Raw genomic sequence first — 25,993 nt, forward strand, 5'->3', positions numbered from 1 at the left:
AAAAATGTCTTTAATACTCCTTGGTGATTTCTGTTCTTTTGGTGACTGGGACAGTGCAGGAAAGCTGCATTTTAAGTTATTGTAGGAAAAATTGAAAACTATAATATTTTTTGACATACAGCTACGATTTAGGTTTTCTAATAATTTTTGTACTACTGCAGATCTACAGGTAAGCTAGGTTTCAGCTTACAAAAAAAAAAAAGTGGTAAATTTAATGTAGCTAAACTTTAAAATGAAAATGTTTTCAGGTACAAAATTGGTTTTTGTGATTGTTGAGTCCTACATAAATACTTTAATAGCTGAGTAGCTGGTAAACTAAGAAAAACAGTGTACACTGTTGGAAGATAATTAAATCTAGTTTCATCTGATCAAACATTAACACACTATAAAAAATTAATTCTAAGAACTAAAACTCGTAATAGTGCCATACCTGTCGTAGTGTAAGAAATACACGCCAAACTAATATAATTGGAATGAAGTGACCTAAAGAACAAGTTATTTTTTGAGCTATCCAATAAAAAATATGTTTTTTACCAAGTGTGCCATATTACTGTACAGGAAAATTTGTAATCTAAAGGTACAATAATGTTTTCCAGCCTCCTTAACAGGTTAAAAGGGGGAGTTGTTTTTCTCCTTCATAGCAATGCTGTTTTGGAGTGAGATGGTGATTGTTGCCTGACCACTTGCTTGTAGGATTTCTGGAGGAGCTGGAAAAGAAGTAGTGATCTTGCAGGTATTCTTTAGAATGTTCTCTGGCTTTCTGGGCATATCCGTTCATTGTGCCACTGTGGACTATAAACTGGAATTGAATTTCTAGATTTCATATTTTTGCTAAATACTTTTTTTAAAGTATGAGCTTATTTATCCGTGAATAGGGATAAGCCATAAATTTTTGATCAGCTCTTCAGTTTCACATTGATTAAATATATAGCTTTGTTTGGAACTTTTATTCGGTGCACAGTGCATACATTCTCATTTGGGTAGGAGATATGTTAATTCACAACTGTGCCTGATGCTATTGCTATGGAGCTAGTCTTCAACTTCTTTTTTGTAAAAAGCAAACTTTCCCTTCATCAGGAAAAATTCTGAAACCTGTGTTGCAGCAAAGCAGGATTGTTGTCTTCTGGAGAGATCCTGACTGTTCATTGCTGTTTTTCAGGAGCACAGTGTTTTCTGAAATTCCCACTAGAGGCTGCTCAAATACTAGTGCTAGGAATCAGTTGCTCTCTTGAATTCACTGCATTTTCTTCATCCTTATTTTCCTGTTCTTTGTTGTTGTCTTTTAATATTATTTCAATAGTAAGTATAGCAAAGCAGGCGGTGGGGTTTTTTTAAGTGAGAAAAAAACACTGGTTGATAGGTACCTTACTAAATTATCTTGAGCCCTGCTGTGTTTGTGAATTTTGCAAATGAATAAGTGAGCAATCATTCTGAAAAGCAAGTTAGCATAATACAGACATTTGGATTTTAACACACTCAGAAAAGTCCATTTTTTAAGCAACAAGGGACTGCCAGTCATAATTGTAGTCATGATATTGCCCTTTGAAAACATCTGGATTTTGTGAGAGGAAGTTGAGTGTGTGGTAAACAACGCATGTTCCACCTCACAATCTGTAGAACCAAAGACTTTTTTTTGTTTTTCCCCTTGAACTTGTTTCCACATTGTCAATGGCCTTTACCTCACTCTGCCCCCTCCCCCCCCCACTTCCCCCTCCATCCAGTGCTCTGTATACAGATAAATACTTTAAGAAAATCTTTGTTGATTATGTGATTCATGTTTCCCTTTCTGACTGTTGTGGAGCAGTACCTTAACTTCCTAGGGACCAAAAAAATCTTACTAAGTAACTGGAGCTGAATATATGACTATGCACGGTAGGAAACTTTTGGTTTGCTAGGGGGACCACTAGGATAACAATTTCTAATTGAGTGATAGCTAAGAAAGTTGAAATTTTATATACTTCAAGATAGGCTCCAAGTAGAATAGCCAAACTAGAATATAAGATCTGACTGATGCCTTCAGCTTGCTGTTTCCTTCTTTTGAGCATCCAAAACACATTAACTTTAAATCACTTTTTTCTACCTTGAATTCATTATTGTCTTGCTTTATGAGTTTGCTTCTGTCCGTTACAGGCAAAGATGAAATACAGCTGTTTGCCAAAACTCAGGACTGCTTTAGGTTTTCTGCTCTTTCATTCCATCATCTGTGTAGTTCTTTGCATCAACAATCAAGTTGATACACTGCAACAGATTAGTCTGTCTCTGAACTGCAAAATCCCTTCTATTCTTTGCTTGTTGTTGTCTCTAAAAATGTTATTTATCCTTCCTTCTGCTATTTACCTTCCCTCTGCTATAGGAAGAGTCCTGACAAAAGGGGAAATAGTAGCCCTATATTCATACAATTCCATCCCAGAGTGACTAGCTGGTTAGAATTTGGGAAAACTGTTTTTCCAGTTTGGGATCCTGAGGAGAGTAATTGAGTTAGGCATCAATCGCCCACAGAGAGGGTGATCTTTTGATACAAGATTCACATGGATAATTCAGGTCAGAAGACATCTCAGGAGTTCTCTAGTCCAAATTTTTACTCAAAACAGGGTAAGCTATGACAAAAGATCAGGTTTCTCAGGGCTTTTCATTGGCATCTCTTCTAACTTGAGACTCTGAACAATTACGGTTAAAGAGAAGATGAAGAGGTTTTGCATGTTTTTAAGTCCGTGGGTATGTATAGCTGTAACTAGAAATTTGTCTGTCAGTAAAGGGTCTGTCTTCAGAGTAAACTTTCAAAGTCTGTATTCTTTTATATCATCATGAGGTCATGTAAGAGTTAAAATTCTCCTGGTATTATTCACCTTCACTTCATTTGAATAATTTAAGATTAGTACTGCCATTGGTCAGCACAGTTTTTTTTCCTCAGATTGATATCAGGCAGGAAGGGGTAAAATGACAGTGTGCCCAAGAAGAAAAATTGAATTATGGGTTCTGGATGCTGCTTTTCCTGAAGTACAGACAACAAGCCTGTGAGACCAAGATGCTGGGACAAATATAGTGGTTCAGCATCTTAACTACAAAGGGAACTTCAGCTAGATCTCCCTTAATGTGGCTCTGCTGTCACTCTTTACTATGTGATATGGACTAGAGATTTGTTTATCTTTCTGAGCTGTTTATATATGTGTAATTATTACCATATTAATTATTTGCCATTATGAATTCCTGTTTCTGTTCAGGTGAGCTGTCCTTCTATTGATACAATTTGATATTCATGTAAGTATTTCTTACAGCCCAGCTAGAGGCAAACTTTGAAGAAATGGAGAATCATCTATTGTGTCTTGAGGACTTATGTGAACAGTGTGAGTTGGAAAGATACAAATGTATGCAGACATTACAGCTGGAAAACTACAAGAAGACAAAAAGGTATATAAAAAAACTGCTATAAATAAGCATAAAATATAAGCCTTTTGTGATCCCCACTCCTCACGTCCCATGTGTAATGTAATCCCTATTATTTTCGTCTTTTAAAGAAACAATAATCTTTGACAGGAATCTGCAAATTTGTAATAGATTCATGTAGTGTTGGTCTAACTATTGGTGATAACAAAGAGTGTGTGTATTTGGAAAATTATCTCTACATTGTTGTTAAGATGAAATCATGCTTATTATTCTTTTAAAAACAATTGGGGTAAGGGCTCTTGTTAATAAGCAGTGATAAGTCATTGTTTCTTTTAGTCACCCTTTTAAAAAAATTTCTCTGTTTCTCATGTGTTGTAAAGGGTAAAGTTAAGAACTCTATTTTTCTTCTATCTTTTTAGTTCTATCCTATCCTGTACTATGAGTACCTTTTGCTCTGTATGTTAGGTATTACTCTCCTGAGATTCTCTTGGTAGCAAAGACAAGTTTATCTAAAAGATAAAGTAGCAAGGGATAAATGTTTAGAGCTTAAATAAGTCTTGACTTTCTTGGTTTTGTTACTGATGGTGCCAAAAATAACCTTACTGAAGGAGATAAGAAAAGTGGTGTTAAGTCCATTAAATAAATGAGGAAATGAGGAGTTAAATTGAAGCAATTTGTCAAAGATGGTCTCTGACGGGCCTGCATTAGGGAATGGCTGACACGCCAGAAGGCTGTGCTGCCATCCAGCGGGACCTGGACAGGCTGGAGAGTTGGGCGGGGAATAACCTGATGAAATTTAACAAGGGAAAGTGTAGAGTCCTGCATCTGGGCAGGAACAACCCCAGGTTCCAGTATAGGTTGGGAAATTACATATTAGAGAGCAGTGTAGGGGAAAGGGACCTGGGGGTCCTGGTGGACAACAGGATGACCATGAGCCAGCACTGGGCCCTTGTGGCCAGGAAGGCCAATGGCATCCTGGGATGTATAAGAAGGGGGGTGGTTAGTAGATCGAGAGAAGTCCTCCTTCCCCTCTACTCCACCCTGGTGAGACGACATCTGGAATATTGTGTCCAGTTCTGGGCCTCTCAGTTCAAGAAGGACAGGAAACTGCTGGAGAGAGTCCAGTGTAGGGCAACAAAGATGATTAAGGGAGTGGAGCACCTCCCTTATGAAGAAAGGCTGAGGGAGCTGGGTCTCTTTAGCTTGGAAAAGAGGAGACTGGGGGATGACCTTATTCATGTTTATAAATATGTAAAGGGTGAGTGTCATGAGGATGGAACCAGGCTTTTCTCAGTGACAACCAGTGATAAGACAAGGGGCAATGGGTACAAACTGGAACACAGGAGGATCCACTTAAATATGAGAAGAAACTTCTCAGTGAGGGTGACAGAGCACTGGAACAGGCTGCCCAGTGAGGTTGTGGAGTCTCCTTCTCTGGAGACATTCAAAACCCACCTGGACATGTTCCTGTGTGACCTTACCTAGGCATTCCTGCTCCAGCAGGGGGATTGGACTAGCTGATCTTTTGAGGCCCCTGTGTGATACTGTGTGGTTAGGGAATGGTGGGTAGATGTGGATGCTGACAGACCTAGAGGCAGCACTGACATGGGACTAACCAGGTTACTTGATCTGTCAAACCAAGTGTCCTCCTTTTAGCCAGGGAAAGTGCCCTGGCACCTTCCCCACTTCTCTTGATTGTGGAATGAAGTTTGACTCATGTGGTATGGTCAAAACAACTGTTTTGGTTTACAGTCCTAATTAGGATGTGGTGATCAAGGGCAGGGCTGCACTAGACAGCCCTAGTCACATTTTGCATAGCTGGTCTGTTTTCTTCTTTCTTGACCTTCTTTTTGCCACCCTTGTACCTATTTTTTTTTTTTTTTTAATTCCAGTCTCCTCATACATAAGCAATCCACCCCTAGTTACTTTTTCCCTATTGGTCTTGGTACTCAAATTTGGTATTTCTGATACCATTTTCTAGGAAATCTTGTCCTTCTGTGGCATTATAGATACAGTTACCAAAGTACTTCTGGCATTGCAAGTTCTGCCTCCCAGAAGGTCCCTGATACCTTAAAGATCCCTCTTCAATTTTCTGTGAAGTTGGGCTGTTTCTAACTTAGCTCCCCTCTAACCACCTGTGAAATCCAACCATCCCTCACCGTGCTATCTGTAGCTTTTGTCAGCTTCTTACTGTGTTATCTGTCACATCCAGTGACTTGTCATGTCGTGTCCTTCAGTTTTTCCCATCCTGTTCAGTTAGGTTTAGCCTCAAGCCAGGGCCTCAGCAGCGCTCTTGTCATTACTCTGCAACCTGGATTTTCTCTTTCCCAAGCAGCACAACACTATTTTCTCTCTCTCTGGGAAGAGACAGGAGTCAGTATGGCTGAATATTCACTTGTTTGGACCTATTTAAGTAATTAAACACTTCATAGTAGTAATTTCAAAATTCTAAATATGTGCTATTTAGCCAAATGACACACAAATTTAGAATGCCCATAAAGCAACAGATTTGTATCCCCTAAAATACGGTAATCTCAAAAGTTTTCTGAGTTTTGTTCTCTCTAACATTCTCGCTCCCCCTCCCCTGACCTCTGCTTTCAACATCAACATAAAGTGTTAAACTGTTGCCTACTCTGCTTAGCAGCATCTAATCAGTTCTATAAATAGAGTGCTAAGCAAACTACTTAACATAATTATAAGCTGATTACACTTGGTCAGATCTAGACAAAACAGGAAAAATGCAGGTAATTTCTCGTTGATCATTACCACTGTATTTATTTAGGTAAGAAATTAACTGCTGGCTCATTACTAGGAGGACATTTGGCAATGTAGATACTTGGAGAACAAACAGCTGGTTAACTGAATGTGAGTGTGATTTGTTATGTCTATTTGGAACTCATTTTCTGTCATCCTCTCTTAGGGTTTTGGGGTCTTTACTCTGATGCCAGCTACTGAAAATATCAAATGGGGGCTCTGGGGTCTCTTTAACAGAAGTACTATTTCCAAGGAGTGAGTGGTTTTGTGTAAACACAGCAAAACAGTATTTCCTGTGTTTTGACAAAATACGGGTGAAAAAGATGAACACAAACTCTAGAAACTGTGGTTATTTTATGCACATAACAAAAAGTGATTTTATTATAGTCATTGTACAGCTTAGGCTAGAAGCTCATGTAGTTCAAGTCTCTTGAAAAGAAAGTGCTTTAGGTCAACATTAAATGTTTGAAATGCAGCGATGGTGACTATGGGAACTGATTTTCAGAAGTAGGTCTGCCTGTTAAATAGAGCAACTTTATGTCAGTTCAAACAGATCATTTTTTTGTCTTTTGTCATAGTGTTGAGTACTAGTTTCCAAGTAGATTCATCAGTCCAAGGTGTTTTCCACAATATATTTGAAAGCCTGGTGTTTTGGGGGGATTGTTTTTCTGTGTGCTTATCTCTGGATTTTCGGTATTCTCTTTGTTTGTTTTTAAATCCATTGAGCAGGGTACCAGCATTGTATGAAGTCTGGATTCCAGCCTTGTTTTCTCAAGTTAGTCCTGCTGCAATCGGTTGCATGTATGTGATCTTTAAACGATGCTGTTTTGTTTCTTGTCCTCTTCTCAATCAAGCACAATTCTTCTTCTCTTCACCCTACTACCCAGGATGTCCTGTTTCTGATTGCAGCAACCTCCTTATATCCCTCCCACCTCCTATGGAAATTCTTGCATTCCCAAGGCAGTGCACTATGTCCTTTAGGAAGCACTGTCAGAGCTCACTTTTATGCCAGTTTTTATTTGCACTGCATTGCGGGCTTATGGCGTAAGATAAAATTATTCTTTCCTGAAGCTGTACTTCCTATGAAGCTTTTAGAACCATTTGTATCCGTTTCAGACAGATCACCATTTTTTGAGAAATAGCAACTCCTGGTTATTTTATCAACTAAAAGGAGCTGCCCAACTGCAATGTTTTGTAGGAATACACTGGAGATAGCAAAGAGTCCTTGTCACTGGAAATATTACAAACCTTTATGAGACTACTTTTTTTTTTTTCCTTTCTGGTGAGATTTAGAGAAAGATTTTACCAAAATAGAAAATACATTCTTAAAAATGTATATTTTGGGATTTTAATGGTTTATTTGTTTTTAAATAATGTATTGGTAATTAGTGTAGCAGTTAAGGAGTTGGAAAGTTTGTCATAATTCTTATTAGATGCATTGCCATGCTGTCATGATGGTTTTATGCTTCTGGAGGAGAAGAATGTTTGATTCACTTTCTCATCCAGAAGGGTGTAAAATTTATGGCAATTGCATTGTGTACATTAGAGATGTGTATGTGAGAAAATGTCTTAATCAGTTGTTACTGTTGAGTTCATTTGTTCTGTATGTGCTTCTGTTGGTTTTATCTCTCTGATTGCTTTGGGAACAGAAGGGACAGTAAGGATTATTGCATTTAGATGCAGTGGCTTGTGTTAACATTTGAAAAGTAAATACAAAAAACTTCTTTAGACAATTCAGATTCGTCTGCTTTTTGAAAAAGTTCCTTCTAACTTGGGCCACTTAATGGTTATTTACTCACTAACATATAAAAATATTTTGGTTTATTATTCTGCTGCGTGTTGCTTTCAAGTTTTATCTTTACTCCTGCTGTATTTCTGTAAAAAGCTGTAATTTAGTTGTGATCTTGTTTGACCTAAATTAATTATTTTTACCAAGGTCAGAAGAGCGAAGATGGAATGTGTAATATACTGCCATACAAAATCGTGTTACCTAAAGGAAGACTTCTGTGTCTGTACATCTTATTTAGATCCCATGGCATTCCCCAAGTGATAAGCTAGAACAGTACTCTGTACAGTACATCATCTTCAGTGATGACTCCCCCCCATCTGGCACTGATACATTTAAATTGTACTTTCACAATTTTAAGGTTTTAAGCTTTACATGTTAATTTGGCAAATTAACTTTTTATATGTAAAAATATACCACTGGTGCAAACATTTCAAACAAGTATATTTTTTTTCCTTTCCAAATTAAATATACTGCAAGGTACTTGTAGGACTGTAGCTGCACATTTCATAGTTCTCGTGAAAATTTTCATCAAAGTAAGTTTTCATGCCACATTCTTCTTGAGTATTTGAAGACATAGGGCAAGACTCATTCAGATATATAGCAGATCAAAAGATTGTAGAGGTTTCGGCAGTTTTTTTATATTATCTGCAAAGTGTGAATGTACAGTGTAATTTCTGTCACTTTTAAGCTGCTTTAATTTTGCCTTTCTTTTGTGGTGGTCTTTGCTTGATGCAGAGAGGCAATGACATCATTAAGAGATTTGTTGTGTAGCTTCTCCTTATAGTTTAGTTTTCTTTTGAATAGGCATAGAAAAGATTTTTTCTTTGTTGGTGTTTGTGATCTGTGATTCAAGACTGAATGTTTGTGTTGGATCCTTTGCCTTTTAGAGCACTTTTTACTAGTGTTTTCTAGAAAATGCTAAACATGATGTCAATCCTGCATGACCTTTCTCTGCCTTTATGTAGTGCTGGTTACTGGGCATAATCTGCAAATCCTGTCAATCTGTCAGTACTGGGCATTCTTTTCCAGACTTACCGTACCAATAATAGAAACAAATTTAGGACTGCCTTAATCATAGTTTTGTATTCTCCGTCACCCCAAAATTGTGTCAAAGTAATTAATTTGTGGCTAGTGGCAGGAGACCAGGGCCAAGGTGCTTGTCATTACCATGCTAAAATATGTTCTCTGCCTCCTGATAAATTCTGTCTGTCTTCACCTTTTTCACTTTCGTCCAAACCCAATTTTTTAAAAAAATTGTTCACAAAAATATGTTAAATGCATTTATTGACAACACCTCTATGAGGGAGATTTTACATTCCTGTGTTAAAGGGCTGTGTTGAGGATGGTGGTAAAATGGTAGCTTCTGACTGTCCCAATTTCATTAATGTTGTCTGGGACCACAGCATGAATGGTAAAGAGTGCATATGGAGTTACAGGCTTTTTTTACTGCTTTGATTTTGTGGAATTGTGGCATATATGTCACTTAGTGTATAAAGTTTGGCTAGTTTTTTAACAATGTAATTATTTTTTTCTTCTAATGCTAAGGGGGAAATCGATAGCCAAGTTAAAGGAAGATCTGGATTTTGTTTTGTGGCTATTTACCAAAAGTTGGTTTACAGGAACCCTTTTTCTTTCTAGGAAAGATTAAAGATGGTGGAGTTGATGGTGGGGGTAGCCGTTGGTGGTGGTGTTTGTATTTTCTCTTAAACTTCAGCTTCTCAAATTTCTTTGTAGCTTGTAGTTGTTCGTAGCTTCTTTTAAATTTATTCTCTCAAACTTCAGCTTTGAACTTTGATTCCTAATGTTTTGGTTGTATGATAAAAATAAAAGTGCTGATACACGTATCTCTTAGTGATCCAATAACGTTGCATACCAACATAAAAAGTTAAAAACCCCTTATATTTCAAAGCTGTCCTTTTCTTTTGATAGCAACAGAATGAAAGCAAAACCATGTCGTGTGCAAAAGCTTACATCTGAAGGCATAAGCTTTCAGGGAAACCTGAGAATTTATTCCACATTTCGAATTCCAGTTTGGAATGGTTCCAGTCCTAAGCAACCTGTATCAGACTCTTAGCAGAAGACAGAAGTCTTTTTTGCTTTTAATCATTTCAATTCTACCATTTTCTTCCGATTTTCTTACCATCTCCCTGATCTTTACTGTTCTTTTGAATGCCAGCACCTGGAAGGTGAACCCCAATGTCCTTCATCAACAAATGTTGCTTCTTTTTTCGGAACATCCAAAGAGAAATGCTTTCACTGTACCTTGAAACTGCTGAGTACATGAGGGTTGAATTTGTTTTTATTATATTTATTAGCTTGATAACCAGTTGATGTTTGCAGTATTTGTTACGAAATTTTGCTTTGATCCATTCCATCTGGGGCAATGGAAGACATGGAAAGACTTCGGCTACTTTTGTAGCTCCATTTGAGTATGGAAGCAAAAAAATCTTCATTGCAATGTCATTTTAAATTCCTTAGTTCTTTGCTCTTTACTGGATAAGATTTCACATTTGATGGTGAAGAATCCTGACCTCTCTTCAGTGTTTCTTCAGAGAAGTAGAAAACCTTGCCTGCTGCTTAATTCCAACTGTATTTTAGTAATAGTTTTACTTTTCTGGATCTTTTTAATTACTTATATGCTTTTCATTGCTTCAGGCTTAAAGGTATTTAAAAGTAATAGTTGACCTAAGACATCTGAAAAAGGGTGCTCAAGCAATCTGGGGAATGAAAAACATTTTTGTGTCATTGTCATAAGTGCTAATCTTAAGTACATTAAAAAAATACTTAAATTATTTCTGTGTGCCACACAAGTGACATAAATTCACTTCTGATGGCATCCAGAGGAAAGTCACTCTCGTGGCTTTTTAGCAGACTAGAGCTTGAATCGGGCTATGGAAGGAAATTATTTTTATATAGTTTTGAAAATTTGAGTGCATCAGACAGGTGAAATGCAGTATCTTTCAGGTTTTATAACTTGTTAGATGCCAGAAATATTTTTAAATGAAATTGCAGATAAGCAGCTGTATGTTCTTTAAATGTTATTTTTAAATAATGTTTACAACTTGACATCTGTAAATACATCTTGTTGTAAAATTTTTTAAACTTCATACTCAATTTTTACCATCCATATACTGTCTTGAGATTGTATTTTGTTTACGCATAAGTCTAGTAGTTTGAATTTATTTGCCTTTACTTTCAGAACTAGTTTTATAAAGTTATTCCTGGCATTCATTTATGACTTTGTTACTTTCTTATCTGCCTACTCTTTCCTCTAGAAGATAAAACATGGAACTGTCACTTCTGTCTACTGGCATGATTGTAAAAAACTTCGTGTTTCTGTGGTCTCTTGGTACTTAACTGAATTCCCTAGTGTTTTGTTGTGTTTGGAAAATTGATCTTAGAGTTACAGCCCTTTGCAAGGTACAGTAAAACCTGAGAACCTTGTCTTATGTTGAACAAATGAAATTCCCATTGATTTTAGTAACTTAAAGCTTAACAATGTTGACTCCACCAAATTTGGTTTTTTTAATCTACATTCTTATTTGGCTAGGTATTTATGAGAGATTCTGTGGGTTGAGATCATACAGGCAATATATTGAGGTTACTGAAGACAATATTTGAGGTAATCAAAGGTGTTGTTTAAAGAAATGTAAATAAGGATTTGCAATGAACTGAGCAGCCAAGGAATGACTGATAATTCTTCACTATCTACAGGTGTAAGACAGGACGATGATCTGCTTTCAGAAGTGTTTGCAAAGCTTACAACTGTCTGCATTTAATACCCTACTTAAATCTTTGAGAATTTCCCTTATGGGTACCTACTTAAAACTGTAACTGCTGTGCAAATGTCCAGCAGGATGTGTGGTCTTGCAGTTACTGTCTGTTCCTCAACTGGGTAGTGAAGACATGAGGATGGTCACTACTAGATGGTCAATAAGCTGCTAAACAGAAGTTACTATCTTTCATACTTTGTCCTTCCGTTCTGTTTAAGTTTTATTAAAAACAAACAAGCAAAAACACACACAAAACCCAGAACAAAGAAACACCAAAAAACAACTCAAAACACACACAAAAAACCCCAAAAGCAACCAAAAGCAAAACAAAACCACAAAACACGCACACAAAAAACCCAAGCCAAACAAAAAAACCCAAAACACCAAACAAAACCGCTCCAGTGAATATCCTACTGCAGGCCTTATATTAAGTTCTGAGCAAGTTGAATCAGGGCATTGCTGCACAGTTGTGTTTGGAGTTCTAAGTGTTTGGGAGAGTTTGTTTTTTCTTTCGTAAAAAACATGCTTATCTGTGCAATTGTAAAGAAAGAAGTGAATTAATTGGGAAATAATGAAAACATGTTTGAGTTTGCAGGCAGCCCAAATTTTAAATGTGGTTTCAGGTGTATGAATTGGCCTGTTTTCATCAGCTGCTTTAATTCCTTAAATATAAAAGTGACAAGACAACACAGGTAATTCCATGCCATGTGCTTTAGCAGAAACATCAAATTTAAGTAATTATAAACCCAGTTGTTGTCTTACTGACAGCTGCATTTATTAGATTCATAGTGCATTTTTAGGTATGAAAATTGTTGGGATATAGAAAATCAGAAATATTTATTCAGTCTAAGATAGAATACTTGATTCAAGTATTGTCTGGATTTGGCTTTAGGTAAGTGTCCCCATTTCAATGCAAGATGGGGTTTTCTTGAAGTAGAAGTATTTTGTTGAGGCTAGATGTGTGTTTTATTTATCTTAACAGAAGCACAGAAAGGGTGGGACTGCTGCTGTCCTGCTTTCAGATCTCTATTATGGCCTGCATATGTGCAGGACACTTCCACAAATTACCTAGTTTTATTTCTATGCTCTCTCTAAAAGTGGCCACATATTAGTACTTATAAACTTGTCTAGTTGCTGTAGAGCAGGTGGAAGCCCTGTAGTAGGGCCTCTCTGTCTGTCTCTCCAGTCTGCGTTGGTTCAGGAACATCTCAGGCTGACCTTGAAGCTGCCTCATCCTGTAACCCAGTTGTGCAAACCAGGGGCAAGGCACTCTACATGGCTTCTGTGCTGGTGTATTACATGATTCACAAATCTGACTGAGTCAGAGGATGGAATTTAGGAGGAATGATGTGATGCTCATATAACTCCAATGTTCTTTATCCGTTTTGTTGTTGTTTATCAGTGATATCCAACAGAATTTTCTTCCTAGTTTTTATCTCTTTTGCCCAGTGACTAAAGCAGGGTTAATCCAACAGAGCAATGAAAAGCCTGATAGGCCTGGGAAGGTAATTGGGAATTTGTATTTGCCCTCTAAATATTTATCTAAGCTCTGGTTGTGTAGGTTACTCTGTGGGACTAGTTATAGATTGTAAACAGTGGTCTATGGTCTCCAAAATTATATATTCTCACCACAAACCTTGAAGCTCAACTTTCTTTTAATGAAGAATATGAGACTACTGACAACATGATCATCAGAACATTCCAAATACTTAAAAATAATAGTTCAAAAGACACATCCTGTCTCATCAGAACTTCAAGTCAAGACAGTTTTTACTCGCTTCAGAATTCATTATATGTCTCGCAAGTAAAAATTTGTATAAAAGGTATACTTCAGAATAAAATGGAGTATTGTATTTTTTCAGTCCTTTCTCTCTATACATACATCTCAGATCTTTTTTGATGAGATGTTTCAGAGAAGTTCACAACAATCTCTTGCATTAACAGGGTTTTGATTTAATTTCTTTAGGTTATTTTGAACCATGAGACATTATCAGCTAGGCTTTATTAGGCATGGTGCATAGAGGGGTTTATCGTCAGAATTACCTATGTACATCATGCTCAGAAGGGGCTTGAGAATCTGATTAGTGTGTCTGTTATGCTAGCATTAAAATATAACTAAATATTGTGTTTATCCTGACTTAATGAAGAAGTAGGCAACCAAGCTTATGCATTTGCCATTTTGCTGACAATTGGTGCCCTTTACTTGCTGCTATCCTGTAGGTCATTTTCAACCAAATTTGGTGGGTATAGAATTTCTCAGAATGATTAAGCCCTCCATCGATTTTATTAAAACAAGCAACTGAAAGGAAGAGATATGCCCATATGCATGACCAGATGTTGAGGGTTGACCTGCTGGAAAGCAGCACTACAGAGAAGGACTTTGGAGTTCTGGTTGGCAACAGGTTGATCATGAGCCAGCACTGTGCCCTTGTGGCCAGGAAGACCAATGGTATCCTGAGATGCATTAAGAAGAGTGTGACCAGTAGGTTGAGGGAGGTTCTCCTCCCCCTCTACTCTGCGCTGGTGAGGCCACATCTGGAGCACTGTGTCTAGTTCTGGGCTCCTCAGTTAAGAAGGACAAGGAATTACTGGAGGGAGTCCAGCAGAGGGCTACAAAGGTGATTAGGGGCCTGGAGCATCTTTCTTATGAGGAGAAGGCTGAGAGAGCTGGGTCTGTTCAGCCTGGAGAAGGCTGAGAGGGGATCTCTTCAATGTTTATAAATATCTCAAGGGTGGATGACAAGAAAATGGGATTAGTTTCCTTTCAGTGGTGTCCAATGGCAAGATGAAAGGCAGTGGGCACAGACTGAAGCACAGGAGTTTCCATCTGAATATGAGGAGAAACTTCTTTACTTTGAGGGTGCCAGAGCATTGGAACAGGCTGCCCAGAGAAGTTGTGGAGTCTCCTTCTCTGGGGACATTCAGAACCCTCCTAGACATATTCCTGTGTGATCTGCTCTGGGTGAACCTGCCTTAGTAGGTTGGTTGGACTAGATGATCTCCAGAGGTCCCTTCCAACCCAGTCATTCTGTGATCACGTGAATGGTTTTCATAGGCATGACTCGAGTGTAGATACAGCCTGTACAGTCTCTTGCCTCTCAGGAAAGAAGGTGGGCTTCCTAAATTGCACTGCATGCAGAATAAGATTACTTTTAAAGTGCCTCCTTCATGCCCTTATAGTCTGATTATTTTATCCTTTAGTTTATTATTTTAGTGTTGGGTTTTTTTCTTGCTCAGTGGTACTAAACTTCATCTTTCCCTGAGAGAGGAGGTATTTATATTATAATACAACTGCTAATTAATTCCTTTCTTCTTATTATTGTTAACTGTAAAAAAGTAAAGAATATTCTTATTTGTGTTAACTAGCCAGATTAGTTGGTACTAACCTAAAATTTAGTAGGTAAAGAGCATATAGTGAGGTGCCAGATAGTGGGTTTGATTGATGAGCAGTCAGAGCCTGCACAGGAGTTAGTCTTGTTAGTCCTTTAGTCCTGGAGAGATGGCGAGCAGCCCACACTGGGCTTCTTCTATAGGGAGGCTGGGGGCAAGGTGGGTGTGTGTATTTTCTTTCTAATAATAATGGAAAGGGTTATCTCATCCATCTGTGAAGTGCATGATTTTTTTTCTTTTTTTTTGACAAGAAGTCTGTAAAATCCAGGAGCATTTCTTTGTGGAAAGCTTTCAGTTGTCTTAAACGAGTTAGGCAAATGGGGTAGAGGAGAAGACTAACCTTTTCCTGGGGAAGACATGTACAAGCTAATACACTTGAGCTGAAGCAGTTGACAGAACTCTTCTGGTGAAATTATGCATTGTACTATAGTTTTATCTTCTAGGATGTGGTTGTTAGTAAGCTATCCATCAAAGCCTGAGCTCTGCTGCTGTAGCTTTTATATAAACCTAATGTGAAAAATTATGTCAAAGAATGAACAATTTAAAGTAAAAGAAGAACAAGTACAGAAGTGTGATATATACAGCATCAAAGCTGGTAATTTAATATGGCAAAATCTAAAATAATGAGAGACAACAGTCCTAGCTGCTCATCCAGGCCTACTTCCAATGCAGGTTTTTCCCTCCTGCTTGTCTTTCAAACCCGTTTGGAAGATGACTGTTTTCTAGAACTGTTTCCAGTTTAATATTTTTCCTTAAGCTAACTGCTTTTTCTTTTATAGAACGTCTGTGTTCTAAATACACTGTTTCCTTTTTAATGTAGCTTCAATGTATTTGCTTCTGTAGATGATTTTTTGTCTTTAGATTCATAGAGAAAGTGTAGGAGGTATCTTCTTCCTGACAGGTTATCAATAAATACAAAATTATTTATTTACTTACAAAGGGGAAGAGAAATGTAATACTTTGTAATATTTTTTTTTTCTGTACACGTGTCTAGAACTTTGTAATTACACATCTAGAAAATTTAGTAATTTAATCTTAAGTCATCTATTTTGTCAGTGTTTTTAGAGGTCATAGTCTCCTTTCCACTTTAAGTTTAGTGTCTGGTTCTTACCAAAGCTGCTGATAAATGAAATTTAGAATTAAAATTTAAAAGTTTCGAGGTTTTATTTGATTTAAAAAAAAAATCCTCTGTGTTGCTGATAAAGAGCATATTTTCAACAAGCATTTTTTTATTATTATGTATTTCTAAATGTAGGTTTTATGAGAGTGTTGTGAGAAACCACGAGATGCAATCGATTCACTGGTCTTTGCATCTAAATTGGTATGAGGATAATAGGAAATGCAGATCCTTAGATTCCATACCTGTATTTTTATTGTATGCTAATTGTCAGTATTTAAAACTTTTCAGAGATATGTGTTTTAAAAAAAAAACTTTTGTCAAATATTCATTTTCAACTTCTGTAAAGAATGCCAAATATATATATGGATGTAGTGATCGTATCTTAATGCATCAATTCTAACAATATTGATGGATTCTGAAAGTGAAAACTGGGGTTTTAGTCGAAAGCAATGAATATCACTGTCAGTTGGTTACTGTGTTACCATCTTGTTTGCTAATCTTTTTGAACACAATGACAGTAATTGTTTTGTGTTCCCTTTGGGAGGCAAGTGGCATAAGACATGATTTTAGGAACAACTAGCATCAGTTTTTTTTCCCCTCTTACTTTCACAAGATGTTTCCTCAGTATCATTTTGTTTCAGTCTGTGGAAAACAAGCATTTCCTGCGATTGTTGCCTTCTCAACTAGGATGTCATTATTAAAACATAAGGAGTGCAACTCGTGAGAATGTTTAAGAATTTTGTAATGAGAGTACACAGAGCAGTTAAAATTTATTAGAGTATGAACCTTCAAATCATAGATGCTGTGAAGTACCTTTTTTTCTCTGGTAAAAAAGGGAGAAACTAGTTTGGGAAAGGGATGGGAGAGAAGTAGGAAGGGAAACATACTCACAGGAAGCTACAGCTAATAGGCTTCTCTGAATCACACTACAGCTTATTTCCTGGTAAAGCACCCATTCTTTCAAAAACCTATATTTGACATTTGGTGACAAAAGTGGGATGTTTGCTGAAAATGTGGAGGTAAATGTATTCTCTTGTTTCTTTTAGATACTTAGAAAATAAGTTGCTTCAGGCTCAAAACAGTTTTGGCTGTTCTTCATGAAGAATAAATGCTGAATCACATTATTTGTTAGGGAGGAAAAGGAATTATTATAGTATAGCATGCATATTGTGAAATACTGTATATGTTAGCTGATTCAGTAATGAGGGAAGACATGTTTTAGTGTACAGATAATGAATAGAATAACTTATCTGGACAACTGTTAGTTCTGGGTTTTTTGTAAAAAATATTTTTCTTATAATCCCTTTTGCTTTTAAATTCAGAATTTAAATAATCAGTCTGCAAGGCACAAACTGAAAATATATTTATTATAAATAAGCATTTTGTAAGTAGAAGGCCAGCTTACTTTGATTCTTCCTTAGTGTCTACATTAATGATAAATCACTACTTTGCAGCAATAGCAAATGGAAGATTTTGCAATTTCTTGAAAACAGAGAAAATATTTCTCTTGGTTTTATACCCTTTGCATTCACAATTGCATCGCTACTAAAAGTGGATAGTGGCCTGTTATGAAAGAAAAAAGATACCATTGCTGCTGGCTTCATTTCTTAGCTTTCTGGTACATGAGTATTGTGGGTTATCTGTCACTGTCTGTACTCTAAAATCCTCTCCTCTGAGGAATGTCACTATAAGCCTCTGTTGCTTTTAAAGTGTGTTATAACTGAGTGAGTGATATTGTCAAATTTTTCTCCTTCCCTGTTGCCAAAAGGATTTTGAATAGCACTGATGAAAATGAAATACTAATTGTTATTCACTATGTTATAAATGGGCAAAGCTCTGCTAATCAATGGATGTTTTAGTACCTAAAGCCTTATGAAGCCTTGGTTATTTTTCTAGCAGTGTATCTAAAAATTATGTGCCTAGACATAGATATGCAATATTTGCATAATTGTTCATGTAAATAAATAGGTGGTAGCCTACTTTCTCGATAGGATGGTATTGTTTGCCTTTGATAAATGCACATGTTAGTATTACCTGACAAATGATAACTGAAATTCCTGTAATTTTAAATGTAATATTTATAATAATAATTTTTTTTAATTCTGCTTTTCTCCAACAGGAAGGAACTTGAGACCTTCAAAGGTAAATTCTATTTTTAATTTTCTGCTTGAATGTTTGCAAGAGTCACAGTAATTCTTGTATTAAGTGAAACTGGAAAGGAACTGTTCCAGTTCTTCATTTGATAATGTTAGTTTTATGTCGACTCAAGAGACTGTTTATTTTTCGGTTTACCTGTTCTTGCTACTGGTTCCTCTGGGAGAGTCATAAGTGTAGGAAGAACACAGATGGTTCTGTTGCCTGAGCTAGATTTCAGAAATTCTGTATCTAATTCAAGACTTTCCCTTGATGTTCAGTTTTGGAACTTAAGGGCTTTATCTTCAGCTAGTCCATGTCTTTTGTTGCATGAATGTGTTTTTGACATGTGTCACAGGCTGTTAGTTGTTAGACTTTTGTCTAGCTATTTCAGGGAAATTTTCACAGTATTTTGTTGCATCAGACAAATGCAATTTTTGTAGCTTAACTTGTTGGCTATACACAATGATATATACAAATATCTGTCCTAAATAATATGTAATGGCTAGAAACTCTGTAATGTATTATTGCTTTGTCTGTGTTGTGTAGATGGAACACATTACCGTTTTCAGTGCATCTTAAATTCAGGATTACTGCACCTACTAATCTTAATGTTTGATCAGCTTGACAATTGCTATTATCTTTTGGTTTGAATAAGGTGTGACTGTGCCTTTGTGACTAGTCTTTATTTGTGAGAATGAAGTCAAGTACATTGACTTATGTCAATTAATTGTCTCTCAAAATTGAAAAAAGGGATGGAAATTTCTTATCAGCTGCAATCCTCTGCCTTTTCAGTTCATGACTATCACATCTTTACATAATACTAAAAAAGCACAGTAATAAAGCTAATGTTAAGGGACAAGCAACACAGATTATGTAAAATGTCACTTTATCTGTAGCTTACCATAACAACCCTTTTTTGATTGATTTCACAGCTTTCAACACAGACTAGCTCAATATAAAACCAATGATGATGCTGAGCGCATTCTGTTCCAAAGCAAAGTAGCTACTTTATGATGCCTGATGCTTGTGAGGATAGTGAATCCTGGTTTTTTTTTCAGTTTATATTGATTCTGGTTGGGTTGTTGTTTTTTTTTTTTAGTTTGTATTGATTAGAGGTTTTAAGTGAGTTTCTGGAAGCCAAGATGATGGTTTCCAAAGTTATTTCTGTTTTGGCTTCTTGTTTTTCCAATAGACGTTCTAACTTTATTTGACAGTAAGTATTTTACAATTATTTTTGTGGAGGAGGAGGGTGTCAGCTGTGTGTTAACCTTGAAATTAATACCAAGCTAAGTAACCGGTTCTGTGAAAGGATACAGAGACATACAGTTTTCCAATACCAGTTATGAAAGGCTTGTCTTGATAGCCAAGAGAAGGTTTTTAGTTTGCTACAAGGAGGGAGAGTTGCAAACAGTTGCCAAGTCTTTGAATGTTTCTTTGCTGAAAAGCTCAGCTGCAATCTGTGGCTAATGCAGCCAGTATGAATAGGAAAGGCATAGGATCTCATGCTGTAACAAGGAGAGGCCAAGTTACAAGGTTTATATAGGTCTGTTGGACATTTTTGCACCATCTGATCAATTTACCCTACAGTACTCAAAAGAATTGGCATAAGCTATGGAAGGGTGGAAGTGACAGATCCTTAAAAACAGCTATTAAACATCAGTCAGCCAAATTCCTGTATTTTTTTTTTTACAATGAACTGATGGACAAGTTTGTACCTGACAGGAGGGAGAGGAGTAATAGCTAATAAACTTTCAAGAATAGTCACATCAAGGAAGTCTAATTTGTTTTCTTAAAGATGACAACAACATGCTGTAAAATAAATGGTAGATACCATATTTTGACTTTGATAACAACTTTCACTGTTTTGCCTGACATTTTTCCCGGGAATTGAAATGAAACTACTGAAAAGCAGGTGCATGGCTGATTGGAAGTAAATACTTGGAGGAAATGTTTTTATGGTTTCTTGCTTACTAAGTCGTTCATTCTCAGGTCTGATGTTACTTGAAATTTTTGTTGTTAACCTGGATTGTGAAATAGAGGTGTTCATTAGATTGGCTTCAGTCAGTTTTTTTCCAGCATTTTGGACTTTCAGCCAGTTTCTGAGTACCTAACATCTATTTCATCAGCTGACTAGAAACAGGGTGTCTCAGAGCTTTCTGATCACGAAGGATTCATGATTATGTAGTGGGAGATGTTTCGGTTCTACAGCAACTTTCCCCAGTCTAACTGATGGCTACTTCCAAGGCTCGCTAGATTGGTGCAGAAAATGATCTGTCACTTGGTTTTGTCTTAGTTTTGGTTGATGAAACATGCTGAAATAACTCAGTAGATAGCCCTAGAAATCCTGGCACAGAAGAGCAAAAGGCCGCAGTGGGGGCAGGCAGCATGTCTAAGTTAATAATGTAACATGGTCATCTAAAAGTCAAATACTTCTGGTGGTATGTTACCTAATACATTTTAAGGTTGAGGTGAGGAAGTATTAGTACCATCATGTAAAGCTTTTATGATAAAGTTCTTATCTTGCTTACAGCTCTGATTTCCTGTTTTCAAGGAAGATTGGTTCCAACTGAAATATGTTAAGTAGTTGGGTAGATGATTCTTTACATTTTTATATTGCAAGTATAGACTACATCCTCAACTAATTCATCCTTGTGTAACTGTCCAGAGTGGAATGTGTTCATAAACATTCAGTTCATAAAATACTCAGTACACAGACTAGGAAAGAACTGTTTTAAGTACCTTTATATAAATTTGCATCTTTCAATGCATGTGCAGTTGAAACCATTGTACATTAAATTGTATTTTAATGGAAAATAACAGAAATGCCAGTTTTCATAATAGTAACTTATTTGTGAATTTGAATACCCATATACTAAAAAGTATTGGCTTCCAGATTAAGGATGGTAAATCACAGAATCATTTTGGTTGGAATAGACCTTCAAGATCGTAGAGTCCAACCATAACTTCACTCTGGCACTAAACCATGTTCCTAAGAACCTCATCTACACATCTTTTAAACACCTCCAGGGATGGTGACTCAACCACTTCCCTGGGCAGCCTAATATACTTCATAAATGTAGAAGTTAATTCTATCTGAATCTGCAGAAACTGAAGTACCACAAAAACATTCCTTAAATATGTTTGCTAGCGAGGGTAAAAAGAGGATTGTATGCACATTTTTCATTGTCCAGCTGTAGCCTTCTCATTCACCAGTGCAGAGTTTTCATGCCTTGCTCAGGATAGAAAGTTTTACTAGAATTGAGACACTGAATGGTATAGTCTGTGTGTCAAAATAGTGTAGCACTGGAACTTGAATTTAGTGATGCATCCCATTAATTTCACAATGAATACAGAAAAAATACTGGTTGTATGTTGGCGCTGACCATGAGAATGCAGGTCTGGTTCATGAGGCAGGTGGGCACCTTCACAGGTCTCTCTGATCTGTCTTAAAACTTTACTTCCCTGGAGTGTTGCATATGTATAAATAGATATACATACATGGGCGTAGTCTCGAAGGGTTTTCTATTACAATGTAAGAATAACCTATTATTTAATAATCTCTGAAAGTTAGAAGCTTTCTTCTTTATATTAAGCATCTCTCTCTGAAGAAGGCAGGGGAAGTGTGGGGTGTCCCTGTTGATACTGCTACAGTGCTGGCATTTGTGTACCCAAAGTGTGAGTCTGCACTAGGACAAAACATCTCAAAGGTTGTCCGGTTCATTTTTTTCTTTTTAGTAATTTATCTTTCAGAGAGCTTTACTGTAGAAGATGATGGATTTATGAATGAAAACATTGGATATGCTATATGAAGGAGCCTGCAAGCTTCTTCCCAGTGTGTGTCAGTTCCAGTGTTGGGAGAACTGCTTGCAGGAACTGGCTTGTGCTCTCTGCTGTTCTATCCTGGCTGAGGTTTAGGAAACAGCTATTTAAAAAAAACAGAAGTTCTGTTGTGGTTCTTGGCAATTTCGTGCAATAGTGGAATTTATTTTAGTCAATATTTGTGTGTGTGTATTTGGTTTTAGCACTTGATGGATTGTACTCTTCCATGGTTTAGAAAGGGCATGTATAGTTTTTGTTTTTACAGCTGAGAAACTAGAAATTAGAAAGCAAATATGTGGTTACTTTCTTCTGATATGTGAAACCTAGTGCATTCATGACTGCATTGAGATTTGAAATCATTCCACCATACTTCTAGGCACATAGTGCTGGGTTTTTTTTAAGTTAACATTGCTTCTGTTCTGATGTAGCCAGGACTGTGTAGTATTTACAGAATACTGTTAATCTCTTTACATGATGGAAGAGTGAAACAGAGCAGTGAGGTAGATAATGGAAAAAAAATTAAAGTTATAAAAGTAGTAGAATTGTGCAATGGTAAAAACATATGCTACTGAATTTACTTCAGTTTTTATCCAAATGGGAACTGTATACATGATAGATTTAAAAATTGCTTCTAAAAGTCCTTTTTTATTAAAAAAAAAAGAAAAAAAAAGAAGAAAAAAAAAGGATGAGATGTTTTGAGTTTGTTTCTAGAAAGAAAGCTAAAGCAATAGAGGCCATTTACAAATCAGCAACACAGCCCTTTTGGACAATGAAAAGTGGCAGAAATGTTGTAAGGGCAGATACACACATGGCTCTGGCTACTGAGTCATGCATATTTCTAAGCTTTAATAGGATTAGTCTCATTCAAGCTCAGGGAAACAGGTCATATGACCATTTTCAGCCCTCCTATTTACAGTAAAACAAAATATGTTTTCAGTCCTTTCCATCAGAGATCTCTCTCAAACAGGTCCTGATAAGTTTTAAGAGCTTTATCAAAATACTCTTTCTGAGAAGGAAGCTGGTGAAGAAAACAGGTGTTTTTTCTTGCTTTTCTCTTCTAGATTAAGTCATTGGGTCACATTTGATATGCAGATCTTTTGTTATCCCTCTTCATGCATCTAAGATGCTTCTGTTGAAATGGCAGTTTTCCAGTCCTTTTATCAGTAGCTTAAATATGTTTGTATCTAAAATTTAATTTCCTGGCTTTCCCTGTTCCCTTTTCTAAGAGTACATGATATTTGGAGCAGTCTATTGACTCCATCCTTTTGTTCTCCTTTTTTTGAAATCTCCTTGCCTCAGGACATAGTGTCAAACTGATTTTTTTTTTTTTTCCAGTCTAGGGATCCCCTTTATCATGCTGTATTCTGATGGCTGTCAAAATAAACAACTTTTTCGTAGTCTCTGTATTGTCTTCCAGATGCATGGGTAGCATGCAATGGAGATCTTTGTAGCTCATGCTTGACAAAACTCATGCATTCAGCAATGTAGCTGCTCTAGAAGTTCTGCTGTAGTTCTGGGCATACAATCCTGTATGTTTCTTCTGAGCAAGAGTAGATGACGTTGTTGTAGAAAAATCATACCAGCCACATGCAGTTAATTTATTTCAGTGCTTCCAAATATACTACCCCAGAGCCTGTTACATTAGGAACATTCAAGGTGTTTCATTACTGTGAAAAATTTTATGTTGATGAATTGTGTCCTTAACCAAGCTGGTTACTAGTGAGAGTTCTAATTTATTGTTGTATTTTGTGATTTTGCACTTCAGTTACTCATTTGAAATAGGAGAAGGAGGATGTCTTGGTTGTTTGGATGCTTCTTCCAATACATGCTGTGTGAGATAGGCAGTGCTGCTGTTACAAGTGTTTCCTGATTGTTTTAGAATTTTATTAGGTGTTCGTGGTCAAAAACTTCAATATTTAAACCTTGTAGCACAGATGTGAAAGAAGACAACTCTTATTTTGGCATACCAGAAATCAGTTGGGAAACAATTGCTTAATTCTATTGTAATAAAGCCAAGACAGAATTAAATTTTCAAGGATACTCAGAGTTCAGGGGTTTTCCTCAGTATTTTGCTATAAACTGAAAATACGCTGATAGATTTCTAGTTAATAGTGCATGTTTACCAGCTTTTTTTCCCATCCAATCTATGGGAGGAGAACGATGCAACTTCAGATGTCCAGTATTGTCTGTGGCAAGAATTGACCGAGTCACCCATATATGATAACCGTTCTATTGAGAATGGGAAGATTTGAGACTTGGGCATTCCTAGTCAAACTTTGAGTAAAAGGCAAATAACTTAAGTAGTTAAGTCTTCCTTTATAGATCCATCTATAGGCAGATGGAGAAGAAAACCAAATGACAAATTGCTCTTACAGCTACCTTGCTTTTGATTTTGCTTTTTGTGTTTTCAGGTTTGCAGACTCTCATGTCTCTTTAACTCTCAGGACATGTTTTAAAAGTTCCTAGATCTGAATATAGCTACTTGTAACTTTATTCCTCTTTTTTTTTGCCTTCCTTGAAACAGGTATGGAATTCCAGTCAAGCCTTTTAAAAAAAATAAATAAAATTAATTTTAAAAATAATTTTAAATAGAGAAATTTATGGAAGCTTCACTCTTAGTCTTTCACTGATTTCAATCCTCCCCAGTAAATAATTGAATCTTTATACATTGGAGTGTATATCACTAGCTTTCAAATGTACCTTTCTGTAGTGCTGAGTTGCACACATCTGATTCTATTTGGCTGAGTTACCAGACTTAATGACATACTTTCGGAACTTGCTCTGTATATGAATACATACACAAGAACAGTGGAAACTTTAAATTGCCTCTTGTGACCCTCTAAACCTGACCTTTTTATCAATTAGCAACACTATTGTATTGAGCACTAGGTGTAGCTGAAAATGTATTAGCTGACTTTGACAAGATGGCAAAACATTTGCTGGAATAAGTATTATGACTGGGGTGAAACAAACTCCAATGGAGAGTATCATGTGTAGGCATTTATTTTGCAGATGACTGGAAATCCATTTATTACCTGGTAGGTTAATGTCTATAAATGCCAAGTCTTCAGGACAGACAGTATTTTCTGTACAAGAAATAGAATTTACATTTCAATAGAAGAGGGGAGAAAGGGTTTTCTTAGCATATTTAGTCTGTAGAAACAAAAATTATCTATAATTTTATCCTCAGTCTCTACATCAGAACACTATTTCCCGTTATTCTTTGCCAAAAGGTGGGCTGCACTATCAACTGGATTAGTAATCTGATATAATGGGAAATTATTTCCCCCCCTACTGTTTTTTATTAGTTTTCAACTGGTGAGGGAAAAATGGGGCTTCTTTCATGGTAGCAATATAGGCTTGGATGGATCTCAGTCAATCATAAAATGGCATCCATTTCTAAGGTGGTTGTATACATTGGAAATGCATCTGAATTTTCAAAGCTGCGAATAAGTAGTAGAGTTTCTAAAGGAAATCTGAAATTTAGAAAGGGATGCTGTAGAGATACCAGATTATTCATGGACAAAGTAGATAATTAGATTTCCTTAGAACAAATATTGTGTGCCCTTGCAACTCAGCTGATCAAAGATAGTTTTTGGTTTTGTCACTTCTTCCACCCCAAACGACATCTGGTTTCATGCTTCAAATGCTTTTAAAACTTTTTGTTTGCTGTGTATTTTGGCTGTATTGTACCTTCATATGTTAAAAAATAGCGCTGTTTGTAATCTCTTTCCTCAACTGGATTTCAGGATTTATATGGTGGATATCACCTGAAAGTACTATTCAGACAATGGGTTAACATAACCCACAGAACACTAATGTTACAGA

General features: G+C 36.5%; 1 protein-coding gene across 2 annotated transcripts in view; it reads left to right on the top strand.

Annotated features, from left to right (window-relative positions):
- Positions 1-25,993, top strand: part of DTNBP1 (dystrobrevin binding protein 1) — a 72,867-nt gene that overhangs the window by 15,025 nt on the left and 31,849 nt on the right. For both annotated transcript variants that reach the window (XM_080340361.1, XM_080340362.1), the window contains exons 6-7: positions 3,276-3,408; positions 18,330-18,352. In XM_080340361.1, coding sequence (XP_080196487.1) covers positions 3,276-3,408; positions 18,330-18,352 — 156 coding nt within the window. The remainder of the gene's footprint in view (positions 1-3,275; positions 3,409-18,329; positions 18,353-25,993) is intronic.

The sequence above is a fragment of the Nesoenas mayeri genome (assembly GCF_963082525.1).
Source record: "Nesoenas mayeri genome assembly, chromosome: 2".
NCBI classification, from domain to species: Eukaryota; Metazoa; Chordata; class Aves; order Columbiformes; family Columbidae; genus Nesoenas; species Nesoenas mayeri.